General features: G+C 41.7%; 1 protein-coding gene across 2 annotated transcripts in view; it reads left to right on the top strand.

Moving 5' to 3' along the window:
* The first annotated feature begins 643 nt into the window (after positions 1-643).
* The window catches only part of syn2b (synapsin IIb), a 420,009-nt gene continuing 399,400 nt past the window's right edge, over positions 644-21,252 (top strand). For both annotated transcript variants that reach the window (XM_068051834.1, XM_068051835.1), the window contains exon 1: positions 644-939. In XM_068051834.1, coding sequence (XP_067907935.1) covers positions 644-939 — 296 coding nt within the window. The remainder of the gene's footprint in view (positions 940-21,252) is intronic.

Genomic DNA, 21,252 nt, shown 5'->3' with positions numbered 1-21,252 from the left:
CTGAGTTCATTTGTTAGCTACTGTCATTGGAAAGCTATAAATAAAGTGTATTGTAACACATCTGTTTGCCTACTGATCATTTGAAATGCAGGGAAAATATATATGTTCATTCTTCATGATTTCCCTGCAGCTAAAAGGCAGGACTGAAAAGTCAGAAAGAAATACAGGAAGTGAAAAGCCACATTGGGCAATGTAGGCAGTGTCCCACCTTTCATCTGCATATTTATAGGGGCATTCACTGGCTGCCATGTGACAACTCCATGCTGCCTATAACATTCAAGAGCACATCACTTGGAGCAATCTGGACTGTGACAGAAGAGGCAGTTTGCATTTGACTGCTAATCAGCCAGTGGCTGTGTCTGAGCTGAGCTTCAGTCAAGGAAGGCAGAGGACGGCACAGCAGAAAGAGCAAGGCACCGAATGTGACTACAGTCTCACAGCAGCTGTGGCAGGGAGACGTCAGCATATGTGCAGTTCTGATTCTCCAGCTGAGCACTCTATAGAGACAGAGATATAAAGACATCGCACAGGAGCTTGCTCATTACGCAGATTTGCCGGGCTTCTGAAACTCCCCTCTCTAACTGCTTGGCAGTATCGTTGCTCCTGTTCGGTCTTCAAGGTTCCACCATCAGATTCAGCACAAATGATGAACTTTCTGCGCCGGAGGCTTTCTGACAGCAGTTTTATTGCTAATTTGCCAAATGGATACATGACTGACCTGCAGCGGCCAGATCCCCCTCAGCCTCCACCGCCAGTTTCCCCCACTCCAGAAAGGAGGCAGTCGGGCCAGTCCACCGGAAGCAGCTTCTTCAGTTCCATTTCAAATGCTGTCAAGCAAACTACGGCTGCTGCTGCAGCCGGATTAGTGGAGCAAACATCCACTGGTGCTGCCAAGAAAGCCAAGATTCTCCTCGTCATTGATGAACCTCACACCGACTGGTAGGTACTCCTGTGTCTGCTCATTCAGACAGCATAGCAGAACTGTGCATGTCATAATGAGAAGATCAATCACTGTTCCCTACTAAGCAGTAGCATAAAATCACTCACTAAAATTATGTTCTGGGAGAAATCGCTTCACAATTCAGGGATACTGATAATTATACGTGTGTTTAAAATTCCAACACTAGGAATAAATATAAAGGCAGTTTTATGTTCTCAGTAAATGTATTTATTCCCTTTTAGTTGAACCCCACCAGGAGTGGGGAAAATTGTGGTTTAATTGAGTTCTCAGTGACAAGCAGATTATACTCGCTTCTTTCCTTCTTGAATTAATTGCCATGGAGGAATACTCAAGAGAGAGGAGGGAATATACCCAAAGTGCTGCTGTAACTCTCAATAGTCTTTCCTACAACCTTCCAGGCTGCACTGCAGAGCAACTAGCCTGTGTTTTCCAGACCTTGAGCCACGTTTCTTCTGCAAGGCAGCAGTCACAATACACAAAAATAATCCTTTTTTAAAATTTTTGTCAAGATGTTGCATACTTCTAGATAACTACTGTAGCAGCACACAGCAACTTCTATTTAACATATTTTGTTCCACCTATGGTGGTGCAAATATTAATGCTTCATAGCTGGTAATGGTATTTCAGCCCAAGACTAAGATTTCCTTCAATGTAAAAAAGTCTTGTAAAGAAAGATCGATGCATAAAAAAAATATATTCCTTATAAATGATGTCTGGCCTGAAACAGCATTATTGATCTTCCAAGAAAGCTACAAACATCTGCTTACTTTTAAAACAACATTTATGGTTAGCCTACATCTTCTGAAATTGTGAAAGTAAGTATACATCACAATTAATCTTTTGTTGTGTACTATCCAGTCATGATTGCTTGACAGTAGCATTATGACTGTTTTTATTAAAGGAGATTGAAGGACCTGTGGTAAAGCTATTTCTTTTACAATGCTAGTCATTTCTCACTCCTCCTAATTATTGGGAATGTTTCTCTGCTGCCGTTCACCTCTCTGTTCAGAGGTCTCTATGCCTCTTCACAGTATTTGAGTTAGTTGTGTTGCCATGACACCTCTTGCCCTGTTGTGAGTTATGGGTAAGTTGCACCTGCACAGATGCTGTGCAGCACCCACCCTTGCATGACATCATTTCCAAATAATTGAACTGATGTTACAGGGAAACTGATAAGCCCTCAGTCTTATTATTTAAATGTAATGTGTGGCAGGAAAAGGGTGTCATGGCAACCCGAATGTTCAAGTAAATGAACAGTTTGTTCTGTAGCTCTGTCATTGAATGTTTTTGTACAATAAGCAATTAATGTAGTACCATTGGTCAGTCAATCATAAAATTGATAGACATGGTACACAGAGACTTTTGTCAGGGCAACAATTGTTTTAGAGACAGTTGGCTTTCAAAAGGTTCTTGTTTTTGTTAACCACATAAAATTTTTATCATGGCACTGGAATATTAATTTTCAAAATGCCTATTGTATGCTAAAAATGGCTGCATTACTTTGAGCATAAAACACTAAAGAACCTGACCATTTTCCTTTTAGACACAGATATTGATGGAATTTGAACCTGCCTTAAGAATTTTAATCAGGTTAGAGAACTTTCAGAAATTATTAATATCAGACTCTGTGGGAACCTATATTTTGTTTTTTGTTTTGCCTGCTGCTTATGTTCCAGAAGGTATTAACAACCTTTTCATATAATATATTATTCTGCATGTTTATGTTGACTGTTGTTCTAGCATCAAATGTAATAAGAATATATCAGATTCCTCGCAGTGTTAATTTACAACCCATCAAAGGTCCTGATTTATTTAGATTCATAATAAAGTATTTGATATTCATTTCTTTCACAGCAGAGCATAGTCAATACCTCATCATTGTAACACTGGATTTTATGTGTATGATTACAACTCATGAATATGCTGCAAAAATGTGATCATGGTTTTCAAATGGTTGCAGATCAGAGTAAAAATAATTTATATCACATTCCTGCTCTGCATCATTACAGGGTGGAATTGATACATTTTGACTTAGGAATATTGACTTCTTCAATTACACACAGATGCAGTTGTTATTATAAGAGCCCATTATGTAAGATTATCATCAGTTTATAAAAATGATTTATCTGAACCTAAAAAAGGTGAAATTAACTTAAATTAACTCATCACGATAAAGGAAAGCAGGTGAATTACAAATCAGTATTACCTAAATTGCTATTTTTGAGTGATCAGATGTGTTGACAGTCCACAGTCTGCTTTTGGTCCCCATATTGTAATTTACTGAATAATCTGTTACAGTAAATATGAGAAAGTGTTGTCCTTGGATTCCCTTTTGCTTCTCCCAGGCTGCCTTGTTAGGCAATTCATGAAGGCTGTAGTAGTTTCCTTATGACCTTACAAAGTAGCACAATAGTTGAAACTATGGTTCTGTACTTCCATCATTTGCAATTTCTAAGTCATGAAGTCTCCTTCACTTGTGAAGTAAATCTTTTTTTTCTATTCATCCTTGGGATATGGGTGTCTCTGGTAAGGTCGACATTTATTACCCAACCCTGATTGTCCTTGAGAAGATAGTTGTGGGCCTTCTTTTTGATCCACTGCAGTCTATTTGGTAAAGGTACTCCCACAATACAGCTAAGCAGGGAGTACCAGAATGTTGGCCCAGCAACGCTAAAGGAACAGTCATACATGTCCAGGTTGGGGAGGGTGTGATTTGAAGGGGAACTTGGAGATAATGGTCTTTTCATTTACCTGCTGCCCTTATCCTTCCAGGTGGTGGAGGTCACAGATTTGGGAAGTGCTGCCAAAGAACTCTTGGCGACTTGCTGTAGTAGAACTTGTAGATTATACGCACTGCAATCATCGTACAACAGTGGTGGAGAAAGTGGAAGTTTAAGATGGTGGATGGGGTGTCAGTTAAGCAGACTGTTTTGTTCTAGATAGTGTTGAGCTTCTTGAGTGTTGTGGAAGCTATACCAATCCAAGCAAGTGAAGAATATTCCATCACACTCCTGACTTGTACCTTGTAGGTGATGGAGAGGCTTTGGGCAGTCAGAAGGTGAGCCGCTTGCCACAGAATATTCAGACTCTGACCTGCTCTAGTAGACACAGTATTTACGTGGCTAGTCAACTTCAGTATCTGGTCAATGGTGATCCCCAGAATGTTGAAGTTGGAGGATTTGGTGATGGTGATGCCATTGAATGTCATGGGGAGGTGGTTAGGTGCTTTCTTGTTAGAGATGCTCACTTCCTGTGTGGTGTGAGTGCTACTTGCCACTTATCAACCAGCCTAAGCCAGCATATTGTCTTGCTGCATGCGACCATGGACTGCTTTGTTACCTGAGGAATTGTGAACGGAGCTAAACAATGTAGAATTATCAGCAAATATCCCTTGGTGGAGGGAAGGTCATTGATGAAGCAACTAAGATAGTTGTGCCCAAGACACTGCCCTGAGGAACTTCTGCAATGTTCTATGGTTGAGATGATTGATCTCAAAAAACCACAACCATCTTCCTATCTTGGCAGGTATGACTCCAGCCACTGATGGGCTTTCCTCCTGATTTCCATTGACTTCAGTTTTACTAGGGCTCCTTGGTCCACACTTGGCTGAATGCTGCCTTGATGTCATGAGCAGTCATTATAAACTCACCTATAGAATCCAGCTCTTTTGTCCATGTTTCGACCAAGGCTTTACTGAGGTCTGTATCCAAGTGAAGTTGGTGGAACCCAAACTGAGCATCAGTGAACTGGCAATTGGTGAGCAAGTGTTACTTGATAGTACTGTTGACAACTTCTTCCATCACTTTACTGATGATTGGGAATAAGCTGATTGTTAATTGGCCAGTGTGGATTTGTCCTATTTTTTGTGGACAGGACACACCTGGACAATTTTCCACTTTGTTGAATAGATGTGTCACACACACCGGAAGTGCAATGATACAAATTATGCATTAACTCTAAAGAGCTATGAAAAACTGACTTTGTCTTTTGAAAATGAACCTTTATTTTAAAAAGTGACCAATGGTCCAAAATAACGGCCAAAGGGAAAAGAATTGGCCTTTGTGTATTCAAACTGTCTGACAAAGATAAAGAACAAATCTTCAAAGTTAAGCAGTATCAATTGCACCCCATCCTAATACATTCCAGAATTGAATGCCTTCTTCTGAAACAAAGAAGATGTGAAGTAGGCATGACCTGGCCCATTGTGCGATCACCATGGGGAGAGATCAGAACATCCCCTACCAGGAGATGAGAATAAACATAGCTTTACCTTAAAAAAGACAGCCTAAAGAGAAAGAGCCAGAGAGAAAGAGAGAGAAGAAACATCCAGCAGCTTGTTTACAGCAAGGCAGAAGGCAGGTGCCTTGCTTTAGAATCCTACATTTACACAAGACAGCAGTGAACCAGAAGTGATCCACCGTCTTCAACTAAACTTTCAATCAAGAGTGAAATCTACAATTATCTCAGGCCTGCATCCATTGAGAACTTGATTTCCAAGAGAATTCAAAGGTTTATCGTGACCTGTTCTCCCCCCCCTGCCCCCGCCACCACACACTAAAAATTGCTTTCCCTTTTTTCCCTCTCTATGGGCTGAATTTAATTAGAGCGCCGCAAATTGCGGCGGTGCGCTTTGAAGTCAGCAACCTTCAGGTGCGGAAGCGCCACAGCTTAGCCCCAGCGATATTTCACACAGGGGCTAATTTAAATGGAGGGGGTGGGGCAGCTGCTCCATCCTCGGCAATGGCGTCTGGTGCTACTGCGCAGACACCAGCACCATTTTTAAAGGGCTTCAAGCACTTAGCAAAAATTTGAATTTTTAAAGGGATTTTTCATTTCAAAAAAGAATTAAAAGCTGGAGCCCCTTTCCCAACCATTCCCCCGCAATGTTTTTTTATTGGCCAATATGAAAAACATTAACTTTATTCCTACACCGAACTTTCCCCCACAACCTTGTCATATTTGCCCTTCAACCCCTTCCCACCATCCTCACAGCCAATAAAACATGTTTCTCTGCTCCCCCCTGCCCTGATGATTTCACTCCTCCCCCCTCCCCACCAGTATCTTGCCTCTGAACTCTGAACGGAGTTCTGAAGGCGCACAAGTTGCGGCAGGCGGCAGAAATATCAGTGTGGGATGGCTGCCCAGTCTAGGTGAGTTACTTACCACTTATTTGCATTCATTATAAAACGCAAATGAAGGCCCCGCCGCCGTCCATCGGGGTGGGGCGCACCGAGGCCTCGCTGCTGCTGGTAAAATGTGGCAGAGTCTTCTCATTGTCGGGGGGTCGTGGCGGACTGCTCCCACAAGTATTTTACGGGCATCCTGCCACGATGTTGAAGGGCTGGTAAAATTCAGGTCAATATGTCTATTCTTGTGTGTGTGTGTGTGTGTATCTACATGTGTGCATGCACGTGAGCAAATATGAATGGATGTGGTTGTGACAATTTCAGGCTAAATTTCAGGTATTGATAAATAAATAATTGATTTTTCTGTTTTTAAACCTATAAGAAAACCTGTTGCTGTCTGGTGAGACCAAGAGGTTAAACCCTAATAACAAAACACTTGCTGTGGTCAGGTGGGGAGTTGAACAGTGGGTATCACCCACATCACATCACTTGGCTGTATCAGATGCCAGTGTTGTAGCTGTACTGGAATGGCTTGGCTAGAGGCACAGCTATTTCTGGAGCACAGGTCTTCAGCACGACAGCTGGGTGTTGTCCAGTACACCCAGCTGTTTCTTGATATCATGTGGAGTAAATTAACTGAAGATTGGGATCTGTAATGGTGGGCTCCTCAGGAGAAGGTTGAGAAGGATCATCCATTTGGCAATTATGGTTGAAGATGTTTGTGAACACATCCACCTTATTTTTCCACTCATGTCCTGAGCTCTGCTAATATTGATGATGGGGATGTTCATGGAGCCTCCTCCTCCCATTAGTTGCTAGATGTGGCATGCCTGATCCATTGGTTGTGAGATAACTTAGCTCAATCAATAGCAAACTCGTTCTGCTGTGAATATGCCTGTTGTCCTCTGTTGTATCTTCACTAATGTTATGATCAAGTGAAGAGGGGTTCGAAGGGCTCTCCTCTTTTCCCTCTCCTTGTTTGACCACCACAGATTTATTTCCTTTTTAAGTGGATATACTTGCTAATTCAGTGAGTGTTTAACTTGTTTACGTGCTGTGATCATAAAAAGAGCCAGGTTATCTTGAAGTTTAACAAAGAAAGGGGTTAACTTTATTGTACTTGAACCAAACAAAGTAAAGATAATAAAATATGCTCCAACTTTCACACTCACATAAATAGGTTACAGAGTGGGGAAGGATAGCTTGGTCAAATTAGAAATAAAAGGGATGTACAGTCTGTGGAGGTTGGTGATTCGACTGGCTGCAGGCTGAATTCGGTGGTCCTGAGGCTTCCGATTTGAAGAGGTGGACACAGGTTCAGTGGTTCTCCGGCTTCTGGTTTGAAGAGGTGGATTCAGTGGTTCTCTGGGAGACAGCAATGTGACTGAATTCCTTCGAGAGAGATCTCTGTTCTTTCCGGAAAGTTCTCTCTAAACTGTGTGGCTGAAGGAGGTTTCTGTCTATTCTTTCTGGAAAGTTCTCTACCCACAATATCTCCTTCCTCCTGCTTAAGTAAGTAAGCATAGTCAGCAGACAGAGTTCGAAGCTTGCGAGGTTTGAGTGGTTCATCTCCATCAGTTTAATATTCAGGTTTCCAGCTGGTGGATTAAAAAATCATTCAACCTAGCACATTTTTGTGACACTAGCTTGGTGCCACATTTTCAAATAGACCTGGTGTGATCTTCTACATCCTCATTGAAGCAGTGTTGGACACCTGGCTCGATGTTAATGGAAATGTGAGGGATAGGCTGGGCCATGAGGGTACAGACTCTGGTGAAATACAATGTTGCTGCTTCTGATGGCCCATAGAATCTCTAGCAGAGCTGCAGATCTGTTCTTAATCTATCCCATGTTGATTCTCTCACCACCTACTGCAAGCCCAGTCTGGCAGGTATATCCTTCAGGACTCAGCCAGATTGGTCAGTGGTGGTACGACTAGCCACTCTTGGTGTTGAGCATTGAAGTCCTCAACTCAAAGTCTATTCTGTGCCCTCGCTACTTTCAGTGCTTCCTCCATGTGGTATTCAACATGGATACCATAATGGAACAACTGTTAGGGTAGGGTTTTGTCTGATAATTATAATTGAGACATGCAATAACACAGCTGCTAAAAAAATGACAGTTGTGATGTAGGGACACACAGCGTAGTGTAGTGTCGTGGTTATATTACTGGACTAATAATCCAGAGAATGCAAGTTCAAATTCAGCCATAGCAGTCTGAGAATTTCAATTTTGGGCGGCACAGTGGCGCAATGGTTAGCACCACAGCCTCACAGCTCCAGGGACCCGGGTTCAATTCTGGGTACTGCCTGTGTGGAGTTTGCAAGTTCTCCCTGTGTCTGCGTGGGTTTTCGCCGGGTGCTCCGGTTTCCTCCCACCTCCAAAGACTTGAAGGTGATAGGTAAATTGGCCATTGTAATTTGCCCCTAGTGTAGGTAGGTGGTAGGGAATATGGGATTACTGTAGGGTTAGTATAAATGGGTGGTTGTTGGTCGGCACAGACTCGATGGGCCGAAGGGCCTGTTTCAGTGCTGTATCTCTAATAATAAAAAACATAATAAAAAAGTATTGCAATTATCCAGATTTAGCAAAAAACACAGCCTCTGCCACTCCACTCTTAAAGAATTCTTGAACTTTAATAAACAACTAACAAACTTTTAAATTCTGATTCTTTTTCTAATTCTGAAATTATACCTATGTGAACATTGGTTTTCTGGCAGCATCCTCCGAACAGGAGGTCATTCAGCCCCACAAGTCTGTTTGGCCATTCACAGGTCGCGGTTGATTTGTGCTTAACGCAATTCACCTGTCTTTATCCAATATCGTCTAATACCTTAACCTTGCAAAATTCTATCAATCTCGGTCCTGAAAATTTCAGTTGTCCCAGCGTCCACATTTTTTTGAGGGAGCGACTTTCAGATTTCCACTATGGTTTGTGTGAAAAAGTGTTTCCTGATTTCACTCCTGAATGGCTTAGCTCTAATTTTGAGATGATGACATTTTGTTCTGCAGTCCCCCACCAGGGGAACCAGTTCCTCTGCATCGAACCCATCAAATTTCTTAATCATTTTAAATACCTTGATTTGATCAAGCCTCGACCTTCTAAACTGAAGGGAATACGTAAAGTTTATATGACCTATCCCATCCTGATAATTTAACCCTACAAACCTTGGTATATTTCAGGTGAATCTGTGCTGCACCTCTTCCAAGACCAGTCTATCTTTTTTGAGGTTTGGTGCTCAAAACTGAATACAGTACTGCAGATGGGGTCTGACCAAGGCTCTGTAAAATTGAAGCATCACTTCCTCATTTTGAATTCCAAACTCCTTGAGATAAAAGCCACAAGTCAATTAGTCTTTTTGAGAGAGTGGTGAAGGAGCAAGCATAATAACTGCCTGAAAGAAGGCAACATGTGCCACACCCGCTACACCACTGCTACTCACACGGGCTCATCACTTAGACTGGTGTGTGGGAGAGCATATGGCAGGAAGTGAGTGACTCCTTGAAAGTCTTTTCCACTTGTTCCAAGAGGGACATCTGTCGCTCCAAGCTGGAGCACAGGTTTGAACCCTTGGCCTGGCACCAGATTGAGTTTACATTCCCTTTCAAGAGGCCAAAATGGACGTCCTTGCATACGAACGTAAAGCAAACAGGGAATGGTGATGCCTCTCCCAACCTCCAGGCTAGCACAATCCCTTTGTTACGTTTGTTTCCCCTTCTCACACATTCCCACACAGGTATGCACACAGCCACACAAATACCATTCACACTTAATAATGGGAGCTTTGTTTGAAGGTATGTTTAAAACCAACAGTTTAACATCTGTCCTAATTCTGTCATTTTAAATCTCGAAAAGTAGCCTGGCAGCACAGTCAGTAGCTCAGAACAAGACAGCACCTCACAGTACTTTGTATTCCTTTCACTCAAAGTTTGCAACACTGGCACTGAAAGGGAGATACCAGAGGGTGCATGACTGAGTTTGAGGAGGTAGCATCACCAAGAGTGGCACGGCACCACCACTGATCAAGCTGGCCGACTGCTGAAGGACTTATCTGCCAGACTGGGTCTGCAGCAGGTGGTGAGAGAACAAGCATGAGGGGAAAACTTACTTGACCTTGTCCTCACCAATCTACCTGTCGCAGACGCATCTGTCCATGATAGTATTGGTAGGCGTGACCACCGCATAAATCTTGTGGAGACAAAGTCCCATCTTCATACTGAGAATACTCATCATCATGTTGTGTGGCACTACCACCATGCTACTTGAAATAGACTCAGACCAGATCTAGGAGCTCAGAAACTGGGCATCCATGAAATGCTGTGGGCCATCAGCAGCAGCAGAATTGTATTCAATCACGATCTGTGACCTCATGGCCTAGCATATCCCTCACTCCAGCATTACCATCAAGCCAAGGGACCAACACTGGCTCAATGAGGAGTGTAGGAGAACATGCCAGGAACAGCACAAGGCATGCCTAAAAATGAGGCGCCAACCTGGTGAAGCTACAACACAGGACTATAAGCATGCTAACAGCAGAAGCAGCTTGCTATAGACAATGCTAAGTGATCCAACAACCACTGGATCAGATCAAAAGCAAAAGCAAAAGACAGGGCTGAAGCATTTGCAACCATCTTCAGCCAGAAGTGCTGAGTGGATGATCCATCTTGGCCTCCTCCTGAGGTCCCCAGCATCACAGATGCCAGTCTTCAGCCAATTCGATTCACTGTACATGATATCAAGAAAAAGCTGAAGGCACTGGATACAGCTAGATTTTGGGCCCCGACAACATCCCTGCTGTAGTACTGAAGACGTGCTCCAGAACTAGCACATCCCTAGCCAAGCTATTCCAGTACAGCTGCAATACTGGCAACAACCCAATAATGTGAAAAATTGCCCAAGTATGTCCTGTCCACAAAAAGCAGGACAAAACCAGTTTGGCCAATTACTGCCTAATCAGTCTGCTCTCAACCATCAGCAAAGTGATGGAAGGTGTTGTCGACAGTAGTATCAAGCAGCACCTACTCAGCAATAACCTGCTTACTGATGCTCAGTTTGGGTTCTGTCAGGGCCACTCAGCTCCTGACCTTTTACAGCCTTGGTCCAAAGATGGACAAAGGGGCTAATTTCCAGTGGTGAGCTGCAAGTGACTGCTCTTGACATCAAGCCAGCATTTGACCAAGTGTGGCATTACGAAGCCCTAACAAAATTGAAGTCAATGGGGAATCAGGGGGAAATCTATTCACTAGCTGGAGTCATACCTAACACAAAGGAAGATGCTTGTGGTTGTTGCAAGCCAATCATCTCAGCCCCAAGACATTGCTGCAGGAGTTCCTCAGGGTAGCGTCCTAGATGCAAACATCTTCAGCTGCTTCATCAATGACCTTTCCTCCAACATAAGGTCAGAAGTGGGGATGTTCGTTGATGATTGCACAATGTTCAGTGCCATTTGCAACTCCTTAGATACTGAAGCAGTCTGTGACTGCATGCAGCAAGACTTGGACAACATTCAGGCTTGGGCTGATAAGTGACAAGTAACACTCAAGCCATACAAATGCCAGACAGTGACCATCTCCAACAAGAGAGAATCTAACCAGCCCCCCTTGACATTCAACGGCATTATCATCGCTGAATCCCCCAATCATCAACATCCTGCGGGTTACCATTGACCAGAGACTGAACTGAACAAGTCATATAAATACTGTGGTTACAAGACGAGGTCAGAGGCTGGAAATACTGTGGCAAGTAACTCACCACCAGACTCCCCAAAGCCTGTCCACCATCTACAAGGCACAAGTCAAGAGTGTGATGCAATACTCTCCATTTGCTTGGATGAGTGCAACTCTAACAACACTCATGAAATTCGACACCATCCAAAACAAAGCAACCCACTTGATTGGCACCCCATCCACCATCATAAATATTCACTCCCTCCACCACCGGTGCACAGTGGCAGCAGTGTGTACCATTTACAAGATGTACTGCAGCTGCTCACCATAGCTCCTTCGACAGCACCTTCCAAACCCACAACCTTTACCACCTAGAAGAACAAGGGCAGCAGATGCAAGGGAACACCACCACCTGCAAGTTTCCTTCCAAGTTACAGAGCATCCTGACTTGGAAATATATTGCCAGTCCTTCACTTTCGCTCGGTCAAAATCCTGGAATTCCCCCTCTAACAGCACTGCGGGTATACCTAAATCACATGGACTTCAGTGGTTCAAGAAGCCAGTTCACCGTCACCTTCTCAAGGGCAATATGGAATGGGCTATAAACGCTGGCCTTGCGAGTGACACACACATCGCAAGAATAAATTAAAAAGAAGTGCTACTGTCTCTATGCTTACCTGAACTCTGTGAGGTCATGGAGTCATTTATTTTATGGCATTGAAGGAGGCTATTCAGCCCATCGAGTCATTGTCAGCTCTCCGCAGAGCAATCCAGTAAGTTCCACTCCCCCGCTCGATCCTCATAGCCCTGCAAGTTTATTTCCTTCAAGTGCCCATTCAATTTCCATTTGAAATCATTGATAGTCTGCATTTCCACCACTCTTGTAGGCAGCGACTTCCAGGTCATTACTCCCTTCCGCCAAAATACATCACCTCACACTTTTTTGTATTAAATTCCACCTGCCACTTCTCTGCCCATTCTGATTGCCTATCTATGTTCTGTTGCAGGTGGTTCGTATCATCTCCACTGTTTGCCACAGCTCCAAGTTTGGTATCATTGGCAACTTTTGAAATTCTACTCTGTATTCCAAGATCCAAGTCATTTATATATAGCAAAAAAAGCAGTGGTCCCAGCACCAACCCTTGGGGAACATCACTGTTTACCATCTTGCAGTCTGAAAAACAACCATTTACCATGACTCGCAGTTTTCTGTCCTTAGGCCAATTTTTTTTCCCAATTGGATACTGTCCCTCCTATTCCATGGGACTCAATTTTGTTAAGCAGTCTTTTATGTGATACCTTATCAGATGCTTTCTTAAAATCCAGATAGATAACATCCACCACATTTCCTTCATCAACCTTCTCTGTTACTTCATTTAAAAAATCAATTAGATTAGCAAGCATGATCTGCCTTTTACAAATTTGCACTGGCTATCCTTAATTAACCCAAACCTCTCCAAGTGCCTGTAGATTTTTTCCCCTGTTATTGCTTCTAAAACCTTACCCACCACTGATGTTAAATTAACTGGCCTGTAGTTGTTAAGACTGTCCTTGCACCCTTTCTTGAATGAGGGTAATTGTGTTTTGTCATTGACAGGTGGATTTGTCAGGGCCTGCAGATATGGTTGTCAGCTTAATAGCAGGCAGGTGCAAAGTGATTTTGCTGGTGTGGCATCTTTCATCTTAACATAATGCAACTGAGGTTCTCTAAAAGCAATCTCCATCACCAATTTTACAATGTCTTCTCTATGAGAGATACTCATCAACGGTCTAACACCTGTTTCAGGGTCTCAAGACCAAATTCAACAAACTGGGTTTACAACAGCTTAACTAGCAGTCCTTAAAGGACTGCTGGAGGCAGCTGATGTTTTTCTTTTTTTTTAATTTACCCTAATGTGGAGCCAGGGGAGCAGGACTGCACTTCTTAAAGTTGTCTCCACACCAATACTGCAGGCCATTGCTTGCCTGTGCTCTCCCCACTCCTGTTTACCAATTTCCTAGCCATTAAACATTATAGTAATAGTGAGCAAAATTAGAATTTGTGTTCTGCAATGTCTTTTTTTTTACTTATATTAATAAAATGCTTAATGTTATAAAAGTTATCCTTACTACATGATAAAACCACGTTTCTACTCTGAGGTAGTGCAGAGACAATGTCAATTTTGATCTGCTCTGTTAAGCTCTAAAGGATCTCTACTTGGAAATAATACTACTGTACATCTCAGTGTAAAGGATTAAGCAGGTGCTGCTCTAGAGCACTGTAATTGGAAGATAACATAATTTCTTGGGAGTCAAATAAACCTCACCAGTACACCGTGACAATGACAATAAATCTTATTGCGCACTTTCAGTAACTTTGTCTTTTCCCATTTAATTCTCTAGATCTTTTCTGCTTTGTAATTTAATGGATTCTACCTATTGTTAATTATATTGTGATCAGAAGGGAAACCCCTTGGTATATTCAGACATTCCTGCAATTTGTGCAGGAAATGTGGCAGTGTCTCAGTTCAATATGCAAACTAATCTTCCAAGCCTGCAGCATGTACCCCTCCCTTGGGTGATAAATTGATTAGTGAGTTAGGGTAGACAAATACTTGAACTACTTGAGTGCTGATCCTTAAAATGCAATTAAATCAATTATAGTAATATTCTCTTATATGCAAATGTAAAACAATTATATATATCTAAATTTACATACTAGCAAATGAGGCAATGTAACCCACTAAAGGTAGACTATTTAGTGCAGTGTTTGACCAACTTTTCTCATGATGTCTGTATCATACAGAGAACAGTGTTGCCAGGTAGTAATTACAAGGGCAAATATTAACCATAAGGTTCAAGTGACAATATACACAATGATAGTCGTGCTTGAATAGTTGCCTAACCATTATCCGAACAGCAAAATGAGATTACAGCCTTGAGATCACTGCCAGGAATATCTCTTTTTGTTTATAGCATAGACTATTTTTGGTTTTACATGAGGGTTTTAGTCTGGTTTTGGCTTTGTTTTGGCATGTTTGTTAATGTGGATCCTCCGGCTGGTGTGTTCAGGTGTATGGGGATGACATTGCTACAGGAAGATTAATGATCATAGCACAGCTACTGCAGGATTGTTGATAAATATCCACTACCACAATTTATGAATACTTTTTTCAAAGGTAGTGCGACAGTGACACAAGGTGACTCCCCAACCACACCAGAGGGCAATAAAATGTGGGTTCATAACCATAATCCTCCGCACACTGCATTTCAAAGCGCAGCTATACCACTGTGGGGAAACATAGTAGCTGATTTTAACTCACTCAAAACCCATTCAGTCACTGTGCACTTCAGACATTGCCCTGAAAAGTAGAGAAATTTTGAGAGAGGCATGCTGTCAGATGGATATTAACAGAGCCTGGGAAGCACATCTCCAGGCTGTCTTCTTACCCTGGTGTTGGTCAGCAGAACTACCCAGTTTTTTCAATTTTAAAACACCGGTGGGAAGGCGGCCAAGTTAAGTGATGTAATGAATATATTTTAGTGAGCTGATATTTGGACCATGTACTCATTTTACTCTGGCCTCAGTGGCAGCAAAATGGGCTCTGCAACCCCAGATGTCTACCAGGCATTTGTTTAAATGGAGCAGTTACTACCAGACATGGAAAACAGAAAAGTACGTGGGATTGCATTTACTCCAATGATAGTGCAGCCTTGCCTATGTACTGCTTTTTCTAAAATCTATATTATCTATTTTTGGCAGACACAGGAATAAACATTCTAAACAGATGTTTGCCGATGTTCTGCAAAACATGGAGGTACACCATCTCACAAATGTAGATGCATACACAGTAGGTCTATTCAGCCCCCCAAGGGAAGCAGCTGCACCCCGCCCATAGGTACAGAAGAGCTAATGCTACCACCAACATGTTCAAAGATGTCTGTCAGCAATATACACTTAATAAAATGTCGAAAATAAAATCTATTCCAAGGAATAAATACATAATCCTTTCAGTTGAGTGGTTAAGAACACAGTTTTCAAAAAGCTGCAGTAAAAAGGGAATTGAACAAAAATATGTACATGGTTTATAGTTTCTGCATGATTACAGAGAAATTTATCAAATAAATTTGCCAATTTTTCATTATGGAGGCAATTTTTATAGCTGCTACTACAAAATATAAAATTTCCCATTATTTTGTAACTACCAATGACTCACCACAAATAAATTCATACAAGCAGTACTCTTGACAGTTTCATAGCATAGGAATTACATTAAAAAGCAAGAGGATCGGATTTGGTGGTTGCATTCCTAATCTGAACATTGCTGATCATTCAATAATGTCATATTTATATACAGAACTGTAATAGCTAATTTTGGGCCACATTTTTGTGTTTTAAATGAAACCATTGTACACTAAATAAAAATGTTCACTAGTCATTGTGTGCTTCCTAGAAGTTTTATGGTCTTTGGATTAGCTGATGTTTTTATGCTTAAGCACAATATGCAAGCCATACTTTCCTCACAATGATAAGTTAGGCAAAATTTTGGCATCACTCACAGCCCAGAAGAACACACAGATGAGATGTAGTTTAAAGGTTTGAAAGGGTTAATGTGTGAGTAACACCTCCCTTTATGATGATGTAAGCGATCACATGAGTTAGAGACTTGAAGATGAAGCAGCATGGCATCAGTGGAGTTAGACATGCTTCAGTAAAGCTATATATAGTTCTTTAATATGTAATAAACTAGTTGTTGTTAAAACTTACCAAAGACTCAATAATCTTTTCTAGCTAGACTAACCAAAAATACAACATGAGATATATTTATCTGTGGCAATTTTCACTTAAAAAAAAATACTTAAGTACAACCCTTCTCAATAGGCTGGGCTGGAGATCTGTTCCTTGAGGCCTAACAGTATTTCTCTAGAGCTAGCCATTAGGAGATGAGCTGGACTCTTTTCCTTCTCTTGATCTTGGGGAGGGACCTGGAACCTAGGTTGGAGCTGAGATGACAAATGTCTGCATGGGGAATCAAGTAGTAATCCTGTGTCTGACTTTCTATTGCATTGTACGTTGGAGTACCAACTCAGTGAGGTGCACGCCACGGGAAGTGCATCTTTATGTTACTTTGAATTATTGATGCAATCGTAGGATAATCAGAAAGTGCAACTTTTTAAAGGAACAATGTGCAGTATCTGATAATGATGGAGGGCAACAAAAATATCATCTTATTTTCAGTGATTTTCTTGAGAACTAGTCAAAGATTTAAAAAAGTATTTTTTATCAGATCTTATTGACAAAACAATTGTGCAACTAAGTATGATTCAATGATGTGATAGAAAGTTCATCAGTAGTAGGACAACAACTTGCATTTATATAGTGCCTCTAATGTGGTAAAATATCCAAAGGCTCAGGAGCGTCAAAAGAAGAAAAAAACACCAAGTCACATAAGGAGATATTAGAAATAAAATTAGAAGATGCAGGAAATACTCAGCAGGTCTGGCAGCACCTGTAAAGAGAGAAACAGAGTTAATGTTGCAGATCAGTGATGCTTTGACGTGTTTCTCTCTGCAGTTTGTGAAGGAAATCGACGATGTTCAAGGGGCCAGAATTGGAGGAGCACAGAGGTCTCAGAGGGTTGTAGGACTGGAGGAGGTTACAGAGGTAGAAAGGCCTGAGGCCATAGAGGGATTTGAACACAAAGGTTGAGAATTGTAATCTTGAGGTATTGCTGGGTCAGGAGCCAATGTAGGTCAGCAAGCTACAGGAATGATGGGTGAGCAAGACTTGGTGTGACTTAGGTTAGGGGTAGCAGAACTTTAGATGAGCTCAAGTTCCTGGAGGTTGGTAGGTGGTAGACTGACCAGGAGAGCGTTGGAATAGTCATCTTTGGAAGTAGCAAAGTCTTGGATGTAGGTTTCAGCAGCAAATGGGCTGAGGCTGGGTGGTGATAGGCAGTGTTACAGAGGTAGAAGTAAGCGGTCATGGTGATGGAGAGGGCATGGGGTTGAAAGACAGGGGCAAGGAAAATGTTACAGAGGTGGAAGTAGGAGGTTTTGGACAGGATATGGAGGTTGAACAGTAAGGCAGTGATTGTTTACTTTAAAAATCAGAAGGCAGCACACGAGTTCTACTTTGTGGCCGGCACAATTTTCACAGAATCACAGAATAATACAGTGCAGAAGAGGCCCTTCGGCCCATCGAGTCTACACTGATGCATTAAAGACACCTGACCTGTCTACCTAATCCCATTTGCCAGCACTTGGCCCATAGCCTTGAATGTTATGACGTGCCAAGTGCTCATCCAGGTACTTTTTAAAGGATGTGTGGCAACCCGCCTCTACCACCCTCCCAAGCAGTGCATTCCAATTTTGAAAATTACACTGTACCTTCTTGAGACACGCTTGTCTAACTTGGACCAGTCCGTTCAATATGCACTGACTCTTCACTTGTAATAAATGTGAGGAGATGATTCTCCTCCAGTAGCCTTCATGTCTGTAGATCTGGCAGAACCTCCAGCTATTTTTCTAACACTGATAAATTTTGTTCTGCTTCATTCCTTGGCTCAAAATATTAATAGTTTCTGACAGGGAGACACTAGAATAAGATTATATCGGTTCATAATTTCCAGTGTCTGTGAATCAGTGGCAGTCTAGGTCATAGCACCAAATTCACCACAATCAAATGTATACAATGTCGTCTTTCTCCAAACATAGTCAGTTAAACCATGAAAAATAAAAATGTCAATGCAATTTGTTGGGGTTTGTTCTTAACTTACACCCAGGAACCAAGCTGGATGGCAGAAAATTAATTTGATTGGCCTTTAAGGGAAATTCAAGTTCAAAACTAGTCAGTATACTCAGACAAGATAAGCTTTAGTGATTTAAACATGTTGTGGTAAAGAAAACTCCCACTGTTGCTTTGACTAAACAACTGGACAACCAGCATAAGGTTGACATTGATGGAAATTCTTGAAACGTCTGGTACTAAATGGTTAATTTTGAATTCTTACAGTCTTCAGCCTCGAAGAGAGTCAGTTTAAGAATCGGCCTTAATATTAACCATTGCCAATAAAACATAACATTTTCGGTTGTTATTTCCCCACAAACAACAGGTTGTTTTTATAATTTCAATGCTATTTTATGTATAAATTGCCAGAAGCAAAAAGAAGCTTTGAATTTGATGGGCTTCTCACAAATGCTTACGAACATCCAACTTGCTAGATTTGGTGACAGCTTCATGCGGTGAAATTCAGTTTTTTTATTGTTCCCGTGTTTTTGGCATTGACAGTTTTAAGTTTGTTCCTTTGTATTTTCATTCCTTGATCAGTATGAGAATTAAAGAGCTTATACTATTGGTCTATACTGCTGGCTTTGTTAACATATCAAAAAAAAGAAGATGCAAATAACATGTGGTGAAATGGAGACAGAAAGTACCAAGGGACCACAATGTTGGAAGCTGCTCTGACTAATCCTACCTCTCCAAAAATAGATGAATAATCATTAACAGAAAGTTAGTAAAAATGATGATTTCAGCTCATTAAGGCATTGCTAAGGATGTAAAATACCCTTCCACAGCTGCACAGTTAACTCAAAAGTGTATATTTTTCTTCTTTTCAACCTGGCAATAATCAGCTTAATGAATGGGAAGGTTTTGTGTATTATTTCAGACATAGGCATAATTTTAGGAGCTGCAAATAGTAATATAATCTTTGCATTTATATAGCATGTTGAAATGCCTCCAAATATTTTGCAGTGATGAATTACTTTTCCAAGTGTGGTAACTGCCATTATGTAAGCAGGGCCAATTGGTTAGCCAGAAATGGGTCATGGTCCATCCTGTTGAGGGAGAGGAAAAGAAGAAGAGAAAAACAATGTTAAATATTGATATAAACTCATTAGCAAATTGAAGGGTAATCTATTAACCTTGAAAAGAACTGAGAAGCAGTGGTTGATTTACACATTTCTGCAGTTGGCACATTTTAGACAGACTCAAATGGATGTGTGCTGTTTGCATCCAATCTTCTGTTGTCAGTTCATTAGCATAACTTCAAGTGCAACTTCAGATGGGTGCAGGGAGCACACCAGTTGTAGGAGCAGAAACTATGTTCAGTGAAATTTAATGTGATGGAGACAATTAAAGAGGGGTGTTACAATAGGGTGAAAATATTCCTGCAAATATTTGGAGAGCATCACAATGGGGCAGAAATATATCCTGGAAGTAATGCATTGGTTACTAGTTATTCACCCCCCATCTGATAATATTTCCAACGCTTTTAATAGAATCGGGCAGGTGTATTACAGGCAGATATTGCAATACTGTCTGTTTTGTGCTTAAGGTAAATCACTGCCCTTATGCATTTCAATCATTACAAACCTCTGCCAGGATGAAGAAGCAGAATACTGATAATGAAAGGAAAAGAAATCTGTAAGTAAGTGATAGAGCTCAGCACCCGACCCCTTATTTGATGGCTACTGAAGTGGACGTAGTGTGGTTAACTCCTCAGCTAATAAAGCAGTTCATGCCCACAGGCAGTAAGACCTGGAAAACATTCAGGCTTGGGCTGATAAGTGGCAAGTAACATTCGCACCACACAAGCGATGACCATCTCCAACAAGAGAGAATCTAACCATCTCCCTTTGACATTCACTGGCATTACAATCGCTGAATCCCCCACCATCAGCATCCTAGGGTTACCATTGACCGGAAACTTAACTAGATCAACCAAAACAATACTGTGGCTACAAGAGCAAATCAGAGGTTGGAAATTCTGTGGCAAGTAACCCACCACTTGACTCCCCGAAGCATGTCCAGCATCTACAAGGCACAAATCAGGAGTGTGATGGAATACTCTCCACTTGCCTGGGTGAATGCAGCTCCAACAACATTCAAGAAGCTCGACACCATCCAAGACAAAGCAGCCTGCTTGACTGGCATCCCATCCACCACATTAAACATTCACTCCCTCCACCACCAACACACAGTGTGTACCATCTACAAGATGCCATTACAGGAACTTGCCAAGAATCCTTTGGCAGCACCTTCCAAATCCATGACCTCTAACGCCTGGAAGAACAAGGGCAGCAGGTACATGGGAACACCACAAATTTCAAGTTCCCCTCCAAGTCACAGAACATCCTGACTTGCAACAAGATCACCGTTCCTTCACTGTTGCTGGGTCAAAATTCTGGAACCCCCTCCCTAACAGCACTGTGGGCATACACATACCACATAGACGGCAGCGGTTCAAGAAGCTGGCTCACCACCATCTTCTCAAGGGCAATTAGGGATGGGCAATAAATGCTGGCCTAGCCAATGATGCCCACATCCCATAAGCAAATTATAAATGTTTAAGTTGTTGTGAGGAGGATGGCCCTCTGTTCTATTCTCATACAACTGCAATGCAGCACACCTGCAAAGTGGAGGAACTAAGGTTTAGGCCATAGTTGAATATTTCTGTGATTCCATGTTTTAGCTTATGTTACATGTTTTCTCCAGATATCTTTGAAGCAGATGGC

Source organism: Heterodontus francisci, chromosome 19 (genome assembly GCF_036365525.1).
Source record: "Heterodontus francisci isolate sHetFra1 chromosome 19, sHetFra1.hap1, whole genome shotgun sequence".
Taxonomy (NCBI): Eukaryota; Metazoa; Chordata; class Chondrichthyes; order Heterodontiformes; family Heterodontidae; genus Heterodontus; species Heterodontus francisci.
The sequence above is the reverse complement of the archived record's forward strand: the minus strand, read 5'-3'. Positions and strand labels throughout refer to the sequence as shown.